The sequence below is a fragment of the Molossus molossus genome, unplaced genomic scaffold (assembly GCF_014108415.1).
Source record: "Molossus molossus isolate mMolMol1 unplaced genomic scaffold, mMolMol1.p scaffold_m16_p_11, whole genome shotgun sequence".
Classification (NCBI taxonomy): domain Eukaryota; kingdom Metazoa; phylum Chordata; class Mammalia; order Chiroptera; family Molossidae; genus Molossus; species Molossus molossus.
The window spans coordinates 90,889,279-90,912,296 of NW_023425346.1; the positions used below are offsets into that span (position 1 = coordinate 90,889,279).

General features: G+C 56.0%; 2 protein-coding genes across 10 annotated transcripts; both read left to right on the forward strand.

Annotated features, from left to right (window-relative positions):
• The first annotated feature begins 677 nt into the window (after positions 1–677).
• Positions 678–10,561, forward strand: SLC11A1 (solute carrier family 11 member 1). Of its 4 annotated transcripts, XM_036254234.1 has the most exons (16): positions 678–805; positions 1,322–1,455; positions 2,399–2,521; positions 2,826–2,945; positions 3,717–3,823; positions 4,232–4,302; positions 4,890–4,957; positions 5,100–5,255; positions 6,182–6,340; positions 7,922–8,011; positions 8,115–8,234; positions 8,617–8,766; positions 9,237–9,310; positions 9,732–9,885; positions 10,008–10,148; positions 10,290–10,561. In XM_036254234.1, exons 1-15 carry the CDS (start codon positions 799–801, stop codon positions 10,116–10,118), a joined length of 1,644 nt encoding a protein of 547 aa, XP_036110127.1. In that variant the 5' UTR covers positions 678–798; the 3' UTR covers positions 10,119–10,148; positions 10,290–10,561. The 4 variants fall into 4 exon arrangements, with proteins under 4 accessions (XP_036110127.1, XP_036110126.1, XP_036110128.1 ...); XM_036254233.1 differs by having other exon boundaries at positions 10,008–10,561; XM_036254235.1 differs by lacking the exon at positions 1,322–1,455 and having other exon boundaries at positions 10,008–10,561.
• A 1,935-nt stretch (positions 10,562–12,496) lies between these two features.
• On the forward strand, positions 12,497–20,365 carry CTDSP1 (CTD small phosphatase 1). 6 transcript variants are annotated; one of them, XM_036254575.1, is made up of 7 exons: positions 14,582–14,983; positions 16,343–16,491; positions 16,873–16,977; positions 17,092–17,148; positions 17,764–17,856; positions 17,982–18,167; positions 18,717–20,365. In XM_036254575.1, the coding sequence occupies exons 1-7, from the start codon at positions 14,917–14,919 to the stop codon at positions 18,843–18,845; spliced, it is 786 nt and encodes a 261-aa protein (XP_036110468.1). In that variant the 5' UTR covers positions 14,582–14,916; the 3' UTR covers positions 18,846–20,365. The 6 variants fall into 6 exon arrangements, with proteins under 6 accessions (XP_036110467.1, XP_036110468.1, XP_036110464.1 ...); XM_036254576.1 differs by having other exon boundaries at positions 14,823–14,983; positions 16,876–16,977; XM_036254574.1 differs by lacking the exons at positions 14,582–14,983; positions 18,717–20,365 and adding an exon at positions 12,497–12,572 and having other exon boundaries at positions 17,982–18,501.
• Positions 20,366–23,018: the final 2,653 nt, after the last annotated feature.

A 23,018-nucleotide genomic window follows, 5' to 3' on the forward strand; every position in this document is an offset into this window, starting at 1 on the left:
TTGCTACAGTCACTGCCATTCCCTACTGTTCCCTGACATGGAGGCTCAGCATCATTTGTCATTTAACACTGAGCTGGCTCTGTTTTTCTTACTCCCAACCTGTCTTATAGTTTATCTTACCTGCCTGGCCCCCATGGACATCTAAATTTTAACCTCTTAGGTAGTTTGAACCCTTCATTTAATAGAAGAAACAAGCTCAGAGAGAGGACATGATCTGGTGACCAGAATTCCAGTGTCCCTTTCTTCTGAGGATCTCCTTGGCAGGGATCTTGAACATATGTCCTTGTGGCAGTGTCCCCAAGGGCTTTTCCTGTGAGGCACTCCATGGGAAACCGAAGCCTGTAGAGCCATCAGGCCTCCCTCCCTCTGAGTAGCCCATCCATGGCCAAGGGACTCCAGATTGCAGAGCTTGACTGCTCGTGTGGAGGTGAGTGGAGGGTAGTCAGTGATCCGAATATGAATGCCCAAGTAGCAGAAAAGATCTTGAAATCAGAGCTAATTTGGGAGACACAGAACATGGGGTTCTTGGAAGGGAACCACACCTATTGTGGGGCTCAGGCTGATGGGGAACAAAAGTCCACACAGTGGCCAACCAGACCTTCCGCTAGAGCTGGCCACTTCTGCCTTTGGAAAGTGTTTCACAATGCCCCATGTGTGTGAGGACAGCCAAACTCAACTGAGGATGGGTAAGAGGTGTGGGTTCACACACTGACATGTACCAGCAGCCAGAGAGGGGACATGCGCTGAGGAGCTGCCCAGCACGCTGCTCGCACACAGAGTACCTGACCTGTCGTCCTCATGACAGGTGAGTGGTCCCCTCCAGGGATGGAGGTCGGAGAGAGTCAGGGAGGCAGAGGAAGTCCCTGGTCCCCATGGAAGTCCTGGTCTGGACCATATTTCTGGACATGAGCCTGGGGACGGGTTCTTTGCATCCCCAAGGGCATAGGGTCCCCTTTGTCTAATCCTTGTGCATTTGGAGCCCCTGGAACTTCTTCGGCTGCTGGAGGTGGTGGGGGTGAGGCCAAGGGGAACACATGCAGTGTCAGGCAGCCCTCCTCAGAGCAAGAGAGATCTGGATTTGGGGATCTCTGCACTCACAGGGAAGGGGAGTGATCCTGAAGGCTCCACTTCCAACATTTTCTGGAACATTTGGTCAAGGGGTGAAGGTGAGGGACCCAAGATGGGAGTCAAGGGCCCGTATCAGTTGGGCCTTGATTCTGCACTTTGCCAGGAGGAGGCAGGGGAGGAGGACAAATCGCTTTAGCCCTGGGCCAGCAGAAAGAAGCAGGTCACTCACCATGCCTCATGGGACCCTTTGCAGATAACAAGGGTCCCCAAAGGCTAAGCAGGCCCAGCTATGGCTCCATCTCCAGCCCACCCAATGCAGGGCCACAGCAAGCACCTCCCGAAGCAACCTACCTGAGCGAGAAGGTCCCCATTCCGGACACAAAACTGGTAGGAATGCTAGAAACTTCCGGGGTCTTTCAGCATTGGCAGGACCATGTGGTGGGATCTCATGAGCAGGGGAGGATGTCTCCCGAGGACCACGGCAAGTCTTTTTCAGTTTGAGCAGCAGTGACCCACAGTGTAACTGCCCCCTTCCTGTTTCTGTCTCTAGCACTTGTTTATCATTTGTCTAAAAAGTATCAGTGGCTTTCTGGATGAATCCCAGCTTTCCTATAGGGAAAGGGACTTGGGGTGAATTCAGGTTGGAGCCTTGAGGATTTGTTGTTAAAGGAGAGGACCTGCCCTGGCCGGTTTGGCTCAGCTGTTGGAGCGTCGGCCCGCGGACAGAGAGTCCCGGGTTCGGTTCCCACTAGGGGCACGTACCAAAAAAAAAAGTAAAAAGGAGAGGACCTGGACAAGGGCATCAGTAGAAGTAAAGGAGGCTGAAGACAGGCTTCTAAAACAGTCACCCTGCATTTCCAGAATCGTTAGCAGACCCCAAGCTGCCAGACCAAGCCCTAGAATGGGGGTAGGAGGGCTCTCGGCTGCCTGGACTCCAGAGAGGGGGGCCTATGGCCTGACAAGGGTCTAGGGAGGGAAGAATTGGACCAGGGAGGCTTGACCCCAGGATAAGCCCCTGTTGGGACTCTGAGAATCTGCAGAGTCAGGGCCTGCAGGAGGTAAGCTGGTCAGGAGTAGGCAGGCTGCTGAATGTGCTGGATCCTTAAAGCTAATGGGCTGACTCAGCAAATCCTTCTGGTTCCTCCTACCTCATGTCTTCCACTAACCCCTGGGGTGGGGGTGGGGGGTACAGCTCCAGGAATGGTGAATAGAGGGCCAGGCTGGCCTGCCTGGACTGATGAGCCCCTTGGAGTTCAGCTTGGGGGGGGGGGCAAGGCCAACTATTGCAGCCCCTATACCCAGGACCCCCTTACCCCATTCCCACCCACAGGGCACATTCAGCCTGAGGAAGCTGTGGGCCTTCACGGGACCTGGCTTCCTCATGAGCATCGCTTTCCTGGACCCAGGAAACATCGAGTCGGACCTGCAGGCTGGTGCTGTGGCTGGATTCAAAGTGATTGAGTTGGGGCACTGTGGGGAAGGGGGTGACCAGGTTAAACAGGTGGAGACCCCAGCTTGCCTCATTTCCCCAGAGTGGCCTGCATGGCTGGTGTCCCTTGGAGAAGATATTAAATTCAAGTGGGCCAGAAAGGGTCCCCAGGGCATCCCTGCTAGAGTTTGAGGTATATGGGGGGTTGATCTTCTTGCTCTGTCTCCCCACTCTGTCCCCAAGGAGTGTCCTTGGTTAGAGGGTGCCACCAATTCCAGGGTAAGCAGACCGGCCCCTTGGGCTAAGGCCTGTCCCTGCTTTCTCATAGCTGCTCTGGGTGCTGCTGTGGGCCACCGTGTTGGGCTTGCTCTGCCAGAGACTTGCTGCTCGCCTGGGGGTGGTGACAGGCAAGGACTTGAGTGAGGTCTGCCATCTCTACTACCCTAAGGTGAGTTTGGTGGACAGGAAACACTTACAGGTTTCAAACCCAAAACAGCCACGGACAGCTTCCGTGATCAAATAAACACATCATCTCAAGTGGGGTATTACAAGTCCATTTGATAGATGAGAACCGAGGCTCAAACTAAGAGTGCACAGACTGAGAGGGACATTAGACATGCCCTGTTCATTTCACGGAAGGGGAAATTGAAACCCTGAGAAGCAACTTGCTTAAGCCAAAAATAGGTAGGCATCAGCTTGGGCTGGTCAGTGTCTGGGGTGGATGCTGGGGGCCTAGCTGTTATCAGTGTCCAGGCAGGAAAACCAAAATTCCACCATTAGATATCTCAAAGATATTTAATGCAGGGATGTATCACAACGGTGTTGGAAGGGCTAGATGAACCATGGAAGGAGGGTGTTATCCACAGGTCAGAAAGCTGCTGGGCAGGAGCCCAAGACCCTTGGTTCTCTGCCAAGCTTCCGGGAGCATTGCCGCCTCTGCCCAAATGGCCAGCAGTGCTGCTGGAGTGTAGGCTGCCGGTGCTTTTGCCGGTGCCACTGCCAGAAACACTACCAGAAGCAGGTGGGAAATGATGTCTCGTGCCTTTCAATCTCCCATAAGTGTTTCCTGCCACCCATCTGGAAGCCAGCTGGCAAGGCCGTCTTACAAATGTAGTTTGCAGGCTTCTAGCCCAGCAGGGCAGTGCTGAGTATGGAAAGGTGCGTGTAGGACTGACACAAACAACTGACCGGCCTTAATGAAGGTTACTTGCTCCCCTAGGTGCCCCGCACTCTCCTCTGGCTGACGATCGAGCTAGCCATTGTGGGCTCGGACATGCAAGAGGTCATTGGCACAGCTATAGCATTCAGTCTGCTCTCAGCTGGACGGTACTTCCCCGGGGGCCCCAGCCCTTCTGTCCAGGGCTGGGAACAGCTGATACTTCTTCCCCAGGCTTTATACTTCCCTGTGTCTATTCCATCCTGCAGTCCCCTCTGACTCAGAGTTGTTGCGCAATTTTTGAGGTGGGGAAACAAAGACCCAGAAAAGCAAAGTGATTTGTCTAGTGTCACACAGATGCCAGAGACCTTTCAGGCTTCAGGGCTGCAGCCCCAAACTACCTGCCATACTGGTCCCCCCACCCATCTTGGCCCTTCCTCTTGTGTTCGGTGCCATTTTCCATCTCCAGCCCGCTCCCACTCCCTCTCCGGTTGCTCTCTGGGGTCAGTGCTCCGAGGAGGTGAGATTTCACCGGCTCCAGCTCTGAGGGTCGGCTGACCCAGGCCACTCTGTTTCAGAATCCCTCTCTGGGGTGGCGTCCTCATCACCATTGTGGACACTTTCTTCTTCCTCTTCCTGGACAACTATGGTGAGTGTGCCCTTCATCCCAGAGGGGACTGCACTACAGGTTGGGCAAGTGGACGTAAGAGCCAGCTGATGCCCCGCAGTTCTGAGAAAAGGATGAGCCCCTCACCCTGTGCAGCCTTGAGCAAGTTACTCAGACTTCTGTTTCTTCATCTATAACGTGAGGAAACAACAGCACAGACGTCACAGGGCTGTGAGGATTCGCTGAGCACTTGGCACAGTGCCTGGAAAAAAGTGCTCAAGATTTTGCCATTAATAATTGCTGCCCAGGCCGGTTTGGCTCAGCGGTTAGAGCGTCAGCTGGCGGACCAATGAGTCACAGGTTCGATCCCGGCCAAGGACATGGCATGTACCTCGGTTGCAGTTTGTCCCTGAACTGTGCAGGAGGCAACCAGTCGATGTGGCTCTATCACATCGATGTTTCCCTCTGTCTCTCTCTCCCTCCCACTCTATCTGATGATAAGTAGAAATGTATCCTCGGGTGAGGAATAAAATAAAATAAAATATTTGCTTATGTTACAGTTATTTTTTGTTGTTGTTGTTGTTGTTTTGTGTGGTTTTTATTGTTCTGCCCCTTTGCTCTCTCCCTAGGGTTGCGGAAGCTGGAAGCTTTTTTTGGATTCCTTATTACCATTATGGCCTTGACCTTCGGCTATGAGGTGGGAAGCCAGAGCTACAACACCCCCACCAGAGCCACCCCTGTCTCTGCCCCCTGCAGAGCCTAGGGGGCCAGGGTCAGGGCGGAGGGTGGGAATGGCTTTGTAGGGACAAGGTTTGGCCTGACCAGGCTCCTCCCCGCAGTATGTGGTGGCACGCCCTGCTCAGGGAGCACTTCTTCGAGGCCTGCTCCTGCCGTCGTGCCCCGGTTGCGGCCAGCCAGAGCTGCTGCAGGCCGTGGGCATCGTCGGTGCCATCATCATGCCCCACAACATCTACCTGCACTCAGCCCTGGTCAAGGTGAGCAGAGGGGCAGGAGGAAGAGATGCCCGGTCCCTTAGCTTCACAGGGGCCCCACCTCCAAGCCGGAGCCTCTCCCCTTTGGCTCCTGTCTTGCAGATTCTAGGTGGGACGTGAATCATTTTCTATTCAATATTTAATAATAGAGCACCTGTTGTGTGCTGGGATCTGGGGTCGATGATGAAAAGACAGGTAAGTCCTCTGCCTTCCTGGAACTTGCATTCTAGTTGGTGAGACAGACCACGAGCGAGTAAACAAATGATGGAAAAAGTTCTGGATTGTGCCGGGTGCTCTGAAGGAAACAAAACACAGAAGTATGAGAGGAGGGGGCTGCTTTAGAAAAGGTAGTCAGGAAAGGCTTTGTAAGGAGGTGACCTTTGAGACATGAAGGGTGGGAAGGAAGATTAGGGGAGAAGATATTCTTTTGTTTGTTTGTTTTTAATTTTTTTTTCTCTTTTTAAATCCTTACCTGAGGACATCCTTACATTTATCTTCAGACAGAGTGGGAGGGAGAGGGAGATAGAGAGAGAGAGAGAGAAACATCAATGTGAGAGAGATGCATCGATTGGCTGCCACCCGCACGACCCCAATCAGGGCCAGGGATGAACCGCAACTGAGGTACATGCCCTTGGCTGGAATCGAACCCGGGACTCCTCGGTCAGCCGGTGCTCCAACCGCTGAGCCAAACTGGCCAGGGCAGGAGAAGATATTCTAAGCATAGGAAAAGACAAGGCAAAGGCCCTGAGGATAAATAAACTGGGCAGGTAGGAAGGGGGTCAGCTGACCAGGGCCTGCCCCAGACTGCCAGGTATGGGGCTTTATAAAGAACTGGGATTTGGGGAGAACACAGGTAGAGGTATGAGAGTGGAAGGTATTGGGGTGGCTCTGAGAGACTTTGGCTCTTCTCTCCCCTTTGACCTTTATAGTCTCGAGAGATAGACAGGACCCAACGGGCTGACATTCGAGAAGCCAACATGTACTTCCTGATTGAGGCCACCATCGCCCTGTCTGTCTCCTTCTTCATCAACCTCTTTGTTGTGGCTGTCTTTGGGCAGGCCTTCTACCAGCAAACCAACCAGGCTGCGGTGAGACTCCACACCACACCACACCCCGCTGTAGCACTGCTGGGGACCTCAGGCAACGCAGCTAAGACCTTTGAGTCTCTGCTGTACACTCCAGGCATGGGCAGCAGAGGGAGTCTGTGACCCTGGCCTCTGGCTAGTACCCCCTTCCCCAACCCACTGGGGAGACAGCTCCTCCCAGGCAGACTCTTGATGGTCAGAGCCACACAAGGGGCTGCAAGGCACAGACATCCAAGGGAAGTGCCTGGGAGGGAGGAGCAGAGTCTTGGAAGACCCAGCATTCTGGTTGTACCTGGAAGGTTGGCAGGGTTTGCCCAGCCAACTGCAGGGAGCATTCTGGGAGGAGAGGATATCTGAGCATGAGTGTGGAGTGGGAATGCACAGGTACTCATTTTCTTCTCTGAGTCCTCTCTCCTCATAATCTTTGCTAGCAGACAAACTGTCACTCATTCAGCAAACATTTACTGAGTATTTGTTATGTATCAGGCAGTGTTCTAGACCCTGGGGATACAGAAGTCTATGATATAAAGGCCTTGCCCTCTTGCAGCTTAAATTTAGAGGGCAATGAGCAGACAGGAAACACATAAACCAATCAGTACAAAAGGGAAGAGTGTGGACAATGTTGTGAAAAAAATAAAGGAGGTGATGAAACATCATTGGGGATGTGATAAGGGAGAGGCTATGTTAGCCCTGGTGGTCAGGAGAGGACTCTTGGAGGAGGTGACGCTTGAGCTGACTCTGAAAGAGAAGGAGCCAGCTAGTTCCTCTAGGACTCTGGGATTTGGGACCTGCGCCTGTCTCCCTTTCTGAATGGGTCATCGTCATGAGGCTGGTCAGTGTTAGATGCTTACTAAATGCTAACCACCATGGGAGAGGACTAGCCAGGCCTCCAGGGATCTCAGTACTGCCACTGACTTATTATGTGACCTTTCAAGGTTACGCCCCTCCCTGGGTCTCATGCTGCTCCTTGACACAAGAAGAGAGGTCTAAATAGGAAAGGCGAACCTTTGTCTTCAAGACCTGGCCAGTCACAGAGCCGTGGGAAGTGGGTTCAGTGTAAGGAAGAGGGGACTGTGGGGCAGCTTGAGTCACTGCCAGACAACTGTCTTTCTGTAGTAATGCCAGCTCTTACAAACCCAACAGACCCCTGGAAACCAGGTTCTCATGTGAGTTCTCAATTTTATTTATTTTTATTTAAAAATTTTTTTTCCTTTATTGATTTTAAAGAGAGAGGGAGAGAGAGATAGAAACACTGATTAGAGAATATCCATTGGCTGCCTCCTGCACACCCCCCACTGGAGATCTGGCCCACATCTGGGCATGACCAGGAATCAAACCAATGACCTCTTGGTGCATGGGTCCATGCTCAACCGCTGAGCCATACCAGCCGGGCTGAGTTCTCAATTTTAAATATTGGCAGTAAATTCACATTAAAGAAAAAACTTGTTAGCCAAACAAAATATGTCTAGCCAGACTCAGCCAAAGGGCCACCAGTTTTCAACTCCTGATCAAGGACTGGCGGTTTGAGCTACTGAGACCGAGTGTGCACTTCTAATCTCCCTGCTACTGCCCCTGTGCCTGCAGTTCAACCTCTGTGCCAACAGCAGCCTCCATGACTACGCCAAGATCTTCCCCATGAACAACCATACAGTGGATGTGGACATTTACCAAGGAGTAAGTGAGCGGCAGGGGGCAGGCATGGAAAGACACGCCCGCTATGGGAGGAGCCTTGTGGCGAGGGGCGGGGTCACGAGTCTGACCACACCCCTCCTTCCAGGGTGTGATGTTGGGCTGCGTCTTCGGCCCCGCAGCCCTCTACATCTGGGCGGTGGGTCTCCTGGCCGCTGGGCAGAGCTCCACCATGACTGGCACCTACGCGGGACAGTTTGTGATGGAGGTGGGGCCTGGGGCCAGGGGTGCGAGGTCAACTGGCACACAACTGGGGGCTCGGACACGGGCTTTGTTGATCCTTAAAGCAGCCCAGATCCTAAAGTATCCCTTATAAGCCGGAATTTACGACGAGATTCAGAGAGGTGAGGTGACTGCAGACCCAGGACTAATAGGAGGCTTTTACCCAAAACTCTTGAGTCTGCAGCAATCAGCGGTGGGAAGGGAACTCGCCTAATTTCTCCCCATCCATTGCCAACAAGAGACAGAGCTGCCCCCATTTCAGAGATGCAAAAACAGGGGCTTCCCCCAGGCATGAGATGGGATGAGGGAAGACAGAAGTCCCTACTCTGGAATTCCCCAGCCACCAAGGTGCCTACCCCACACTCCAGGGCTTCCTGAAGCTGCGTTGGTCACGCTTTGCCCGTGTCCTCCTCACTCGCTCCTGCGCCATCCTGCCCACCGTGCTTGTGGCCGTCTTCAGGGACCTGAGAGACCTGTCAGGCCTCAATGACCTGCTCAACGTGCTGCAGAGCCTGCTGGTGAGGGCATCCCTATCACCCCTGCCCTCTGCGGAGCTAAACAGAATCCGCAACAATACCCTATATTGAGCTTACCCTCCTCCCAGGCGCAATCTAAACACACCTTTCCAACAAGACTCACATAAACCCACAGCCAGCCCAGGGATACAAACCACTGTTAACTCCATTCTGCAGCTTGGAAAATGGAAGCACTCAGTTAAGTGACCAGTGGCAGAACTGGGGTTCAAAATCAGGCAGCCTGGGACCACAGCTCCCAAACACTTTCTTTTGCTCTGGAACCCCACAAGCATGGAAGGCACAAAAGTGGAGAAACTGAGGCTCAGAGTGGTTGGGAGACTTGCCCCAGGGCACATAGCTCAGGCAGAGGATAATAGGAGTTCCAGTCCCCTCCTCTCCTCAGTCCCCTCCTCTCCACTTCACTGTATTCTGAGGGCAGGGTCCCTCAGCCCCATCCTCCGGATTCTCCCCAGCTTCCTTTCGCTGTGCTGCCCATCCTCACATTCACCAGCATGCCCAACCTCATGCAGGAGTTTGCCAATGGCTGGTGAGTATTCCTCATCCCAGGCACTGGACTTGCATTATCGCATTTGATCCTCACAATCATCTAGAGGTAGGAACTACCATTATTATCCCCATTATCCAGCTAAGCTCAGAGAGGTTAAGAAACTTGTCCAAGCTCACACAGCTAGTAAATAGGGGAGCCAGGAATGAAATCTGGGGGTGGGGGCTGTTTCCAGAGTCTGAGCTCTTCACCCTCACCTCAGACTCTGCTTTTGCAAAACCGCACCAGGATGAAGCCTGGAGGGCCCAAGAGGCAGAAGTGGGCTGGGGTTTGCTTCAGATCCCATAGCCCAGAAAAGCTGGTTTTGTTATCTTGCCACTCTACCGACCCCCATTTCAGACTGGATGTGGGCACTGGAGAGAAGGAGATGCAGCCAGTCCTGAGTTTCCCTCCTGTCCTCCAGGCTAAGCAAGGCCATCACTTCCTCAATCATGGCACTGGTCTGTGCCATCAACCTCTACTTCGTGGTCAGCTACCTGCCCAGCCTCCCTCACCCTGCCTACTTCAGCCTTGTAGCTCTGCTGGCTGCAGCCTACCTGGGCCTCACCACCTACCTGGTACTGTAGGGTCAGCTGGTGTCTTGGGATGGGGAAGGCAACAGCAGGCAACAGATGGAGGGAGGGGGGATGGACATGAGGACTCCCCAGAGGTCTTGTTCTCATAATCACCCCTCCCCCAGGTCTGGACCTGTTTCATTGCCCACGGAGTTACCATGATAGCTCACAGCTCCCACCAACACTTCTTGTATGGGCTTCCTGAAGAGAAGCAGAAGGGGGAGCCCTCTGGATGAACTTCCCTGGGGCCAGGCTCAGATGGTGGGGTATGGACTAAATGGGGCAGGCTAGCCTGTTGGGCATGGGGGTGGGAAATGCGGAAGCAGCAGTTGGAATGGGAGTTTTGGAGGCAGGCCAATCCAGAGGGACCTGCTGTTTCCCAGCTTGGACAACTGATTAATTTACAGGTCTCGGTGTCCTCATCTGTAAAATGGGACAACACCAACCTTGCAATGGAAGTAAAGCACTTTAACACAGTGCTTGGCACCAGGAATAAAAAATAATGCAAAAGCGTCACTAGCGTGGCTCGGTGGACTGGGCGTCCTCCCATGGACTGAGAGGTCCCGTTGGATTCCCAGTCAGGGTGCCGGCTCGATCCCCAGAAGAGGGCATGCCGGAGGCAGCCCATGGACATATCTTTGTCATCTGGATGTTTCCATCTCTCTCTCCTTTCCTCTCTCTGTAGAAAATCAATAAAAACATATATTTTTTAAAATCCAAAAGTATTTATTGAGCACTATAGGAGTGACCTGACAGACCAGCCCAGTTGTGGGTAGGACATAGACTCCAAACTGGCACTTAAAATAGAATCTGATGAATATTAAACCAATGCTAGTTCCCTTCTTATCCAAGGGAGCAGGGAAACGGAATCAGGGAAGGCACAAAATCCCTGAACAATCAAGAGGAGCCCCCTACTCCAATGTCTCCGCCTCTTGCTATTTAGCTCTTTGGCCTCAGCCTTTTTGTTCCACCAGCAACCCATTTTCTAGGCAGTAAAACAGAGGCGCAGTTCTCCTTCCTTCTGGCGCCAGGTCATAAGGAACCCTAGAGTCCCTGCCTCTGAGGCCCAATTCATTGCCAACTCCCCCGGAAACCCGGCGGCCAGGACTCCCAAGTCGCGCAGTTAACGTTCCTTGTGCCCTGGCGCCCAGCTCCCCCTAGGGGTAGGGACGTTCCAAAGTGCCTGAACTACCTGCCACCGTCTCACCCTTCCGGGCCAAAAAGAAGGCGGGCGCTCGGGCCTCGCGCCCTGGGGCCTCAGAATCTGCCCAGATAAGGAGGGGGTGGGGAGAGAGAGACATGTGGGCGGGGAGTCCCCTCTGCTGCTGGGAGCCGCCCGACACACCTTCGCCCCGTGCTGGGGCTGCACTTTGCAGACGCTCCCTGGGCTGTTTCTAGGCTCCCCCAAGTCCCTCCTCCGGCCTCTTCCTGTCCCTCGGACCTCAGCCCCAGAGCTTCGGAGGGCAGCGATGAGAAGGGGCTGCCAGGCTTTTCCCTGGGTTGAGACGGGAACGGGCCTGGAAGACCCCCCCACCCCAATTTCCCGGGTATTCGGTGGGGCAAGCCCCGCGCTCAGGAAGGGGCGCTTGTTTATGAGAAGAATATCCTCTTTCTTAAAAGGGCAACGATGCCAGTGGGGCCCTCAGGAGGAATGGAATGGGACGGGTCTGGCTCAGGTCAGACCAACGATGGGAAAGGTTACCTGAGCAAGAAGGCCGCCCAATTCCCTTCTCCGGCCTTGGCCCTGGAGAAAATGGGGCCCACGCGAGCTGAAGGGGGGAAGGGATGGGGGCAGGTAGTGGAGAAAGGCATCTCCTAGCCCCTTCTCCAGCTTCCTGGGGTTGCAGCCATCTGTACCTCCTGCATACTCCTTTGGTCAATTCACTAGTAATTAAATGGGTTCCAACCCTGTCAGATGTGGGGGAGGGAGGCAAAGTTCCGAATTAAAGGTGATGGCTCCCAAGGAGTTCCAGTGTGTGTGTGTGTGTGTGTGTGTGTGCGCGCGCGCGCGTCTGTAGGGTAGACAGACAAATCACTATATAGTGGGATGGGGAACGATCGATGTAAGAATCGGGCACAGCTGAAAAGAGCGGGGCATGGGCCAGGGAAGGCCCTTGGACAGAGTTTGAAAGCTGAATAATCAAGGAGTGATGAGCATGCAAATGGACCGGGGGGGGGGGGGGGGCAGGGGCTGTGTGTACGAAAGCAGAGACGTGTGGAAAGTTCTTGGATCTTGTGGAGCAGGATGGGGACCCCAGAGGAATGAGCAGGCTGGTCCTACTAATAGTTAAGCCTGGGACTTAGGACTTGGGGGCAAGGGATGCCGGGAGGCATGGAGACTGAAGGGCCAGCTAAGGCGTTACAGTGGGCAAGAGGTTGGCGATGAGGTTAGGTCAAGGTCAGTCATTTCAGCTCAAGGGAGGCCCCGACAGAGCGCTGCCCTCCCACCCCCATAGTAGCTCTGGTTCTCAGCCTCTGGGTTCAGACTTGACTTTCTCTGGGAGACTGCCCTGGTGGCCCTGCCTTTCATGCTTGGTGCCCCCTTCCATTTTACCAACCCCATTTGGCAGATGGAGTTAGCTGCGTGCAGGATGGAGAAGACACTTGTCCACAGTGCCAGACAGAACCTGGTGTTTCCCCACGCACGGGTCCCATGATTTTGTTCTTCCTGGGGTGCAAACCAATGAAAGGTAAAAATAAACTATGTGAGTAAGGCGATCTCTAGCCGCTGGGGTAGAGAGACAGCAGTAGGTGTTGAAACCCCACCACCACCACCACCTCATACACAGATGAGGAAATTTAAAGACACCCCCCCCAAAAAAAACTGCAGAACACTTCCACCAGCTCCCCTGTCCCCACAGTTCCCTAGACCTTGGGGGCAGACCTCCTGTCTGGGATCCTGGAAGGAGGGCCGATCTTCTAGGGGAAGAGACCGTACCAACAAAGGTTTAGAGGGGACACTGGGGGTTGGGAGGCCAGGGGAATGGCACAGCGGTCCTGCCCAGTGGCCTATCCCCTCTTGGGGACAGCCTGCCAGGTTCCGGTCTTCACAGGGGGAGAATGGAAGAAAGAGGAAGGCGAGCTGTCCTGCTCATGGCTGGAGCGAAGCCACGGCTTCACTCCCTCCTCTCCACACATTTACTTTTGGGGTCAGTGTGGCCTGGGTGTCGTAGATAAAGCTGAGGCCTTGCCCTGGGACGGCCCGAACGGTAGGGGAATCCCAGGGGCCGGAATCCCGCCTCTGCCGGAGCAGTAGAGCTGGGTCAAGTTGTTTCACTTCTCAGTTCAGTTTCTCATATGCAAAACGGCAAAAGAAGGAGGTGGTTCTGAGCAGTAAGTGAGGTGACGGGGGTGCATTCAGACGACGCGCCCGCTTCTTGTAAGCGATTATAATTAAACGCAATGAGGCGGGCGGGAGGGCTTGCAGGCGCCTTAAGAACTGGAGGGGGGCCGTGGGGGTCCAGCTTGGGGGTGGGAAGTCACAGGTCAATGTCACTTTCTCCGCTGCCCAGTCGCAGGACCCGATCTTCGCCTGTCCCGCCCCCCGCGTGGGGCGTCCCCCTCCTTGCTCCGCCTCCGTGGGGCCTGGAGGACTTTCGCCGCACTTGCGCGCGTTCGCTGGACCGGACTGAACCCGCCCGCCTCCGAGGCCCGCGGGGGAAGGAAGTGCTGAGGCGTGTTTGCCAAGGCTTGGCGTTATTATTTTTTAAATTATGAACACAAAATAATAACGACAAATGGAAAGAACTTAATAAACAGGAAAAAGAAACCCACCCCCAGGGCCAATCACACGGGAGTTTGCCTCGTAAAGAATCCTTGTGGATACGGGCCTAGCCAGGGTGTGTCTGCACGAACCCGGGTGGAACTGTTGTTTAAAAGCCTCCAAAAAGTACTTGTCAGGCCCCAGGGACAGGCTGGGCCCCCAGGGATTGAACGTCCACTGTGCGGGCGCCACCAGACACTCCACCCCTCTCCCCCAATAATCTGGCGGGGAGTAGAGGAGGGTGTCTGGGAAGGCCTCCTGGCGACAGCGGCATTTCATCGAGGTGGGTGGGATTTGGCTCCGTGAAGGGGACAGGAAGCCGGTTCCAGGCCGAGGGAACAGAGCGGACGAGGGCGCCTCCTGGCGGGAACGCCAGGTGACGGCGTGGGCACCGGGGTATGCTGGGTGCCACATGGGGCAGTTGGAACAGGTCGGCAGGGGGGATCCCGGGGCAAAAAGTCGGAATTCTTCTGCCCTACAAATACGGGTCACCTGGCCCCGAGACTGCGGTGGGTGTTGACGGTCACAGTCCGGTCAAGAGCATAATTGTGTGAATCTGCACAGTCCCTGGGAGAGAGCAAAAACCCACCGTTCGTTCACGACTCCCGAAAAGTGGACCCTGCAACCATAGGAGAGAAGACCCATTTTACAGACTAGATAGTGTTATCCCTAATTTCCAGAAGAGAAAACCAAGAAGCAGCCTGTCCCTGCCCCTTGGAAAGCGCAGAGGTGAAGGCCACAGCCCGCCCGCACTCCCCGGCGTGGGCGCTTGGCGGGCGGGGCGGGCCCTGGCCCCTGGCGCTGGGCAGCCTCGAACGATGGGCCGGGTGTAGGTCTTGCCACGCAGCCGCAGAGGCTCCCCGCGGGAGGGCGGCAGGAAGGGAGGTGACGCCCCCTGGAGCGCGGCCGGAACCGGGCCGGACCCGCCTCCCCGCCCGCCGAGTCGCGCCGGCCCCAGAAGTGATGAAAGCCGCGGCCGAGTCCAGGTCACGCCGAAGCCATTGCCCTTTTAAGGGGGAGCCTTGAAACGGCGCCCGGGTTCCATGTTTGCATCCGCCTCGCGGGGAGGAAACTCCATGTTGTAACAAAGTTTCCTCCGCGCCCCCTCCCTCCCCCTCCCCCTAAGAACCTGGCTCCCCTCCCCTCCGAAGCTCGCGGGGATCCCTCCCTCCCACCCTCCCCTCCCCCCCGCGCCCCGATTCCGGCCCAAGCCGGGGGGGAGGCCGGGTGCTGGGGCCAGAGTCCGGCCGGAGCGGAGTGCGCCGGGCCCCATGGACAGCTCGGCCGTCATTACTCAAATCAGCAAGGAGGAGGCACGGGGCCCGCTACGAGGCAAAGGTACTGGGGCCGCGCGGAGGGGGCCGCAGTTGGGGCGCCGCAGGAGGGGACGAGGAGGGGGCCAGGACCCTCCCCCGGGCTGCCGCCCAGGGCGCCCGCTTTGGCGGGACTCGAAGCTCTCGGCCAGAGAGGGAGCGGGGAGAGTTTGAACTCGGGGAGCTCAGAAACGTGGGGCGGGGTCTGGTGCCTCTTGGGTGCTCGGGTTTGCTCGAGGTGGGGAAGCTGAGGCAGGAGTAGAAATGGGGCTCCTTCAGGGTCTCTCGGGTTGGCAGTGCGCAATGCCAGAGAGTTGCCCCCTCTGCCAAAGCTCCCCCCCTTCCATGAGCGCGGACGGGGCTGGGAGATGGAGGGTGTTGTAGAGGGCGCCTTCAGGCCACCCGCTGAGACTCCGCCCACCACCCACTCGGGGCCTTGGTCTGGTCGGGTCGCGGGAGGGGCGCTGAGGTGACAGCGGGCTGGGGAGGGCTGGATCTCCCGCCAACACACAGCCACGATTCCCACAAACTTCCGCGTCACGCGTGGTGACTTCTAAGAGTCACCAGCGCGCCCGTGGGGAGACCTGTACTTTGGGCTGGGCATGCGGCATCCCGGCTGCAGGCCCGTGGGCTCCAGGCCTGTGTACACTAGTAGCGACCCGGGAAGCCGCGCCCCCCCTTGGGTCGGGCCCCCGGGGGCTGGCGAGCCCGGGCTGGAGATCTGCCCCTCCCTGTCCCAGTGTTTACTTTCGAGGCTAGGAAGACCTTCCAGATCTGTCCACCTTTGGCCTGATCCTAGCTCCACCCGGGGGACAAGGGCTGGGTCCAGGGTGGAGAATGGGCCGGTCAATCAGCTGGCAGACACCTGGCTCTAGGTTGGAGGTTGGGGCAGGGAGGGCTGTAGGAGGCGGGGTCGGCAGATGGCTGCTGGACAGTGGCCCCAGGTCCACCCCCCCATTCCCCACCCCCCACCCCCAGTCTCTCGGTACAGCCTCAGTGAAGGACTTTGGACTCACGGGGGTCTGAGTATGGAAGGAGGGCAGGAGTGAGCCCCAGGCCCTCCTGGGCCCAACTGAGTAAGGGCTGCTCAGGTAAGGTGGGTGTCAGGAGGTGCCCCCAGTGGGGCTGATCCCTCAGCAGTGATAGAGGCAGAGAGGAAGAAACAACACCGTTTGGTACTCCCTCCAGCCAGCCCACTCCCTAATGGACCCACACTGGAACTACTTGTGGGGAGCAGAGGGATGGCCTGGAGCCACTCTGATGTGTCTCCCTCAGTGAAGAGGGTATGACCAGACCCTCGAAGCTCAGGGGCTGGCACCTGGGCACATGTGCATGCCTCTGCAGGTCAGTGTGCACACCCCACCTTGGGCCTCCCTGTTTTCAGGTGACCAGAAGTCATCTGCTTCTCAGAAGCCCCGGAGCCGGGGCATCCTCCACTCACTTTTCTGCTGTGTCTGCCGGGATGATGGGGAGGCCCTGCCCACCCACAGTGGGGCACCCCTGCTTGTGGAGGAAAACGGAGCTGTTCCCAAGGTGCGTGGTGGCCAGGGGTTTAGGGAAAAGGGTTTTTCTTGACCTGCCTGCAAGCTCTGGATGGTGTGGAGGAGGGTGGAGTCCTCCCGGGTCTTCCCAGCTTGTCACCTGAACGCTCCAAGACCTCCACCAAGGGAATTGTAAATTTCTCCATCGTAGGTGCATGCTGTTCTCTGCCTTGATTTCCCAGGTGGAGAAGTGAAGCCTAGAGAGCCAGGCAGACTGTCTCGGGCTCCAGAGTTGGCAGGGGCAAATTTGGGATGAGGGTTGTCTCATGTCCCTGTGGCTTCCCAGAGAGGGCTGTGGGAGGGAAGATCTTTATAGGAGAAATTATTGGGGTGTCAGGGAGGTGCCCCTAGCCAGTCCCGCTCATCCCCACAGCAGACCCCAGTCCAGTACCTGCTCCCCGAGGCCAAGGCCCAGGACTCAGACAAGATCTGCGTGGTCATCGACCTGGATGAGACCCTGGTGCACAGCTCCTTCAAGGTGGGCCCTGCCCAGCAGCCCCCAGCCCTGGGTTTCTGAGGGGGCGTGCCCTGGCCTAGGAGGGCAGTCTGGGCAGGCCTTGCCTGAGCTCCAGTCACTCTTTTCTCCCCATAGCCAGTGAACAATGCTGACTTCATCATCCCCGTGGAGATCGATGGGGTTGTCCACCAGGTGAGGGGCCGGTATTGGGGGGAGGCATGGGTTTGGCATCTGCCATTCGGAGAGGCTCTTCCCACCAATCCTGAGAGTATAGGTCTTTGATAGATGTGGAATGTTAGAGGCCCAGAGAGGGTGTGAGACTTGTCCAAAGTCACACAGACCCTCAGGACCTTGACTCCAAGGCCTGCAGGGAGTGGGATTCTTCTTGGCACCCCTTACCCCACCTTGCCCGGGACCCAGTTCAAGTAATTCAGGATAGGTTGTGTGCCATCCAGCCTGTTCTCCATTACTTGGCTCGGGGGCCGGTGCCCTGCAGCCTTGGGGTAAGAGGGCTGCCTCCAGGTCCCTCCATTTGGCTAAGGCCGTGGTAGGGGAAGGGCCTGGAATTAGTGATACCCTTGAGGCAGGGGAAGCGTGGAAGTCAGAGGTTCATTTTGATCCTCTTCTGAGAAGGTGGTGGTTTCCCTAGTAGCAGTTGGGGTGGGTGGTCAGGCGGAGCACCCGCAGGGCCTGGGACCAGCCTGCCCCCTGTGCTCCTTTGCCTCCTTCACTGACTCCTGCCCAGCCCCTACCACCCCCCACTCCCAGCCTGTGGGCCAGCAGTCCCCTCACTGGCCCACCCCCCAGGTCTACGTGCTGAAGCGGCCCTATGTGGATGAGTTCCTGCAACGAATGGGCGAGCTCTTCGAGTGCGTGCTGTTCACTGCCAGCCTAGCCAAGGTGAGTGAGCCCCACACCCTCTGAAAGGCTCCTGGGACAACCCTGCCCTCCTCTCCAGCATGTGGCCTCTGGGCAGTGACCTCTGGGTCACCCTTGGCCCCGGATGACTCACCTCTCATCCACAGTACGCAGACCCAGTAGCTGACCTGCTGGACAAGTGGGGGGCCTTCCGGGCACGGCTGTTTCGTGAGTCATGTGTCTTCCACCGAGGGAACTACGTGAAGGACCTGAGCAGGCTAGGCCGAGACTTGCGACGGGTGCTTATCCTGGATAACTCACCTGCCTCCTACGTCTTCCATCCAGACAACGCTGTGAGTGTCATGCAGGACCCGGATAGGGGGCTGAGATCCAAGAAAGGGGTCAGTCCATTTGGGCTCTGCCTCCACTTCTGCTTCCAAGCAGGGCTGTGTCCCAGGCCTGGTGCCCTCTCCTTCTTCCTCCTTTCCTCTCATAGACCTGTGCCCACCCCCTCATGCTTGATTGATCATTCGGTCCATTCTGCCTGTGTGTAGAGAACTGGGGTCCCTGCTGGGCACTGGAGCAGTTGCAATATTTTAAGCTGCCAGTTGTGACCAGTTAGTGAGTCATAGAAATAATTTGGTGGGTCCTACTTGGGTTTTTTTTTTTTTTTTATGAGATAAAATAAGAAATATCCGAGTGCTTTGCACACAGGTTAAGTATCATTTGATAAAATTGTTGGTTTGTTAAATATATAAACATGATTTGCTGAGGGCTGCTGTCAAAATGTTTGAAAACTGTGGGTAAGGGGCTTCCAGGAGGTGGCCCACCGAACAGTGGGTGCCCAGGGATGGCCTGCATATTCTGCGTCCAGGGTGGTGACCCTACGCCCATCTGCCCAGGTACCGGTGGCCTCGTGGTTTGACAACATGAGTGACACAGAGCTCCACGACCTCCTGCCCTTCTTCGAGCAGCTCAGCCGAGTGGATGACGTGTACTCAGTGCTCAGGCAGCCGAGGCCTGGCAGCTAGTGAGGCGCCCTGGGGCCAGGACCTGCCCCTGACCACACCTACACTTTTCACACACGGACTCTTCCTTAAGAAAACCCAGCACCCTCGGCCTCAGTGCCACGGGGAAGTGTGCGTCTTCCTCGCCATCGGGCCAGGCTGCGAAGAGGGCAGCGAGACCCTGGATCCCTGTGTCAGTGCCTTAGAACCTCCTCACTCTTCTTAGGGGACCTAAGGGGTCCTGTGTGCCGCCCCCTTTTTCTCTCTGTGCTGCCGTGTTTTCCTGCTGCCAAGTCAGGCCCCTTGGCCCTTTCCAGTTCTGCTTGGGGGGGTGGGGGCAGGGTTCCTGCTGCCCCATGCCTTGAGCCCCCAGCCTGGGAACGGTGGACACCAAGTGCCTTGCACAGAGCCCTCTTCCCCGCCTGGTTTCCCCAGGGCCAGATCAGGTCAGCTCTTGCCTGGAACAGTCTTCAGGCTGTTGGTCAGGGAGAAACCAGTCTCCCCAGCTCTTCTGTGGGGACTGATACAGACCCCACCACCTCTGCCTAGGAGGGTGGGCAGGAGGGGAGATCTGTTACCACTTGTGAAAGCAGCAGGGGTCTGTCCTTCAGGATCCCAGAGTTCAGCTTCTCTGGGCTCATTAGCAGCTGAAGGCTGTTCCCCATTATCACTCAGGGGGCTTGGCTCCCCTAACTGAGTATGGGGACGTAGGCAGGACCCCTTTGTGGTGCCATATAAATATGTATATGTGTATATAGATTTTTAGAGGAAGGGGAGAGGGAAGGGTCAGACACCCCTTCCTCACCCCTTTCCTGGGCCCATGAATTGGGGGGGAAGGAGGGAAAAGATTTTTACACTTTTAAACTATTTTCTGAATGAAACAAGCTGGGCAGAGGGGCCCCAGGCCCTGTCCTCTGTCCCCCACACCCTCTTTGCTTCATTCATTCATTCATTCATTCATTCATTTAAAAGACATTTATTTAGCACCTTCTATGCGCCCAGCCTGTGCTAGGCCAACCAGCTGAGTGTAGGGAGGGGTCTCTACACCACCTAAGGGGTGCTTCCGCCACCCACCTCATACTTTACCTGTGCCTTTAGGGGATCTGTAGGAGGTGGGATACTTATTGTGGGGTTTTGGGGGTGTTCCTACCAAGCTACACCCCTCCTCTGTGCCAACCCACCCTCTGCAGCCTCCTGCCTCATCCCCTGCTGGCTGGGGGCTGCTCCTCGGACACCCTGCCTTCCAGCTCTGTCTCCTTACCTGGAACCCCTTCCCCAAATGCTGAGTCTGGAGGTTAAGGCCTTAGGCTCTTCCCAGGGCCTGTTAAGGGGACCCACATTCCAGTGCCAAGGGGGGTGGCAAATGGCAAATGGAGATGTCATTGTATCCTGCACCCCCCCCTCCCACAGCCCCCAGAGAGCTGAGGTGGGAGGGAGCACATGGCTGGTGTGAATCCTGTAACCCTCCCATTTAAGTGCCTTCTCTGTGGTGGAGATCCCCTCAATGTGATGAGAACTAAAGAGAAAGCCAGACCCCCACTCCATCCTGCCTCTGTGGTTATTGGTGTAGGGGCGGTAAAATGGGAGGGGGGCGTGTCTCATGAGGCCTCGTTCCACTTTAGCAAACCCTCTTTGGAGGGAGGAGTGTGGTAGTGATGATTGCCCTACTCCCCTGGGGCTTCAAGTGTGAAAGTGCAAGAATGATCTGAGTACTGTTTAATTTTCCTACTTCTCTCAGCCTCAGTTATCTGATCTGCAAAATGGAGATCGGCACTCTGCAGAACTGATTAAATGCTGCCTTGGAGGACTCATAAGACTAGCTCTAAAAGCTAAGCAGAAATGCGTCCCTAGGGGAGGCCCCGGAAGGTATTTGGAGCCGGGAGGGGTGTGGTCTCTGCAGGGAGTGGAGGGGAGGAGTTCTTGAGGCCCCAGAGGGTGGAGGTGGGAGCGGGCCGAATAACAGGGAAGTCAAGTTCAACTCCAAACGGAAGAACTTTGAACGAAGCTGACGTGGGCCTCCCCGGCAGTGTCGCGGGAAGGGCTGGCAGGCTGAGGCGCCAGGGGCTCTGGGGAGACTGGGTGGGGACAGGCGCTCGGCCTCATTCCCCTCTGCGCCCCCTTCCCCCACCCGCCCCACCACGGCCTCCGGCTGGCCGCGCCCTAGCAGGAACCTCCGGCCCACTTCCTGCCCCCGCCCGTCCAGCCCTGGCAGCACTTCCTTTGCAAAACTGGGCAGCCCCCAGGCCCTGGCAGGAAGTGCCCTCTCGGCCCGCCCCGACCCGCCCTCATGCTTCCCACAGTGGCCACTAGAGGCCTCCCTATCCTCGCGGACGCCGGGACTCCCCAGCGCTGGGCCCTCCCGGGACTGTCCCCACCCCGGCCCCAGAGGCTGGAAAGATGAACTCCAGTCATTCACCCCTCTCGGGGGTTTGCTCCCCACAACACACCCGGGGGAGAAGAGAGATCTGTTGCCCCAAAGATTGATCCCTGGCCCCCATCTCCACCTCTCCTCCCCTCCCTCATCCCCTTGTGAATCCATCCTCAAGCTTGCCTTTTGGTGCCCCAGATGCTGATCTGTCCCCCAAGTCTGTGAGGGTGATCTACCCATGTGTATACTGCCCCTTTCCCTTCCCTCGCTCCCCTCCCTTTTCCCTGGTAGGAAAGCGCTGGGCAGTACGGACCTGGGAAGAGAAGCTGCAGTTCCATCCGGGAGCTGGAGCCTCAGAGCCTTTGTGGAGTTAATACCCAGAGCGCCTGCCTCTGCCCTATCCTCCTTGGGGGTCCCGCTGGATTTCCTGCTTCATGCAAATACTAGTCCCCCAGATTTGCATCCCAGAGGCCCACATAGGCCAGGGAGTCATCAGGGCTCCCCACTTTGAATGAGACCGCAAACAGCCTTTTCCCACCACCACCACCACCCACACACCCTTCACCCACATAAAGTTCAACTTAACCACGTATATCTGCACTTCCTGTGTACCAGGCACAATGCCAGGACCGGGGACACACCATGACTAGGGTATGTCTCTGCTCTCAAGGAAATCACACACTAATATGGAGAAAAACACCTGAGCAGGCTATCTAGAACTTGAAATGCTGCGAATGTCATGCAAGAAAGAACACAGAAGGCTGGGAGCACAGGGGGTACCTTGCCTGGGGGTGGGATGGCCATGGAGGGTTTGGAAAATGTGTCCTGAGGAAGTGAGGCTAAGAGGAGTTTGGAAAGGAGGAAAGAATCAGGTGATGGTGGCCTGAGCGAGGAGATGCGCCAGAAAGGAAGCCAAAGAGCCAGGAGCATCTCAGTAAGGAGTGGGAATGACAACCATTTTGGAATTGGACACAGTGGGGGAAGGTGGGAAATGATGCTGCAGAAGGCAGAAGGGTGCAGATAACACAGATCTATAGGTGGGCCAAGGGAGTGGCCTTTTTCTTGCAGGCAGTGGGTGCTTCTGGGGGATATTGAGCAGGAGAAGTTTGTGCTCGATCCTAGTAGCTTCACGTTGGAAGCTAAATCAGGGATACAGGACAGGAGACCTTATTGGGAGACCACAGCCTTCACAGCCTTGGAGGATGGAGAATGAAGACTTGAACCGGGGCATAGAGGCAGAGTGAGAAGAAGGAAGGATGGATGTGAGATAGGAGATAAACTTGGCAGGAAGCTGTGGCTGGTTGGCCCTGGGGACTGGGGTGGAAAGGAGGAAGACTTTGGAGATATCAATTGTGAAAATGTCTCTAACTGAGCCTGGTATGGAACAGATATTCACTGTTTGATACACACACACTAAGAGCAGAGGGAACAGGCACCCGATACAGCACTGTTGGCAAGAGGGTAAATTGGCACAGCCTCTTTGGATAGTGATTGACAATACTGTTTTTCAAAAATATTTTTAGCCCTGTCTGGGTAGCTCAGTTGGTTAGAACATCGCCCCAATATGCCCTTGTTGTGGGTTTGATCCCCAGTGAGGGTACATAAAAGAATCAACCAATGGCCCTGACTAGTTTGGCTCAGCAGTTGGAGTGTCAGCCCACAGACCAAAGAGTATGGGCTGAGTTCCCGGTCTAGGGCACCTACCTTGGTTGTGGGTTCTGTTTGGGGTCATGCAAAAGGCAACCAATCGATGTGTCTTTCTCATATTGATGTTTCTTTCGCATATCGATGTTTCTCTCTCCCTCCCACTCTATCTTAAAAAAAAAGTC

Coding starts and splice junctions, on each gene's coding strand:
- CTDSP1 (XM_036254571.1), top strand. CDS start 14,917: ATGGACAGCTCGGCCGTCATTACTCAAATCAGCAAGGAGGAGGCACGG. Junction 16,492..16,872: donor AAAACGGAGCTGTTCCCAAG/GTGCGTGGTGGC, acceptor TCATCCCCACAG/CAGACCCCAGTCCAGTACCT. Junction 17,857..17,981: donor TCACTGCCAGCCTAGCCAAG/GTGAGTGAGCCC, acceptor TCTCATCCACAG/TACGCAGACCCAGTAGCTGA.
- SLC11A1 (XM_036254233.1), top strand. Junction 4,958..5,099: donor CCTTGACCTTCGGCTATGAG/GTGGGAAGCCAG, acceptor TCCTCCCCGCAG/TATGTGGTGGCACGCCCTGC. Junction 8,767..9,236: donor ACGTGCTGCAGAGCCTGCTG/GTGAGGGCATCC, acceptor GATTCTCCCCAG/CTTCCTTTCGCTGTGCTGCC.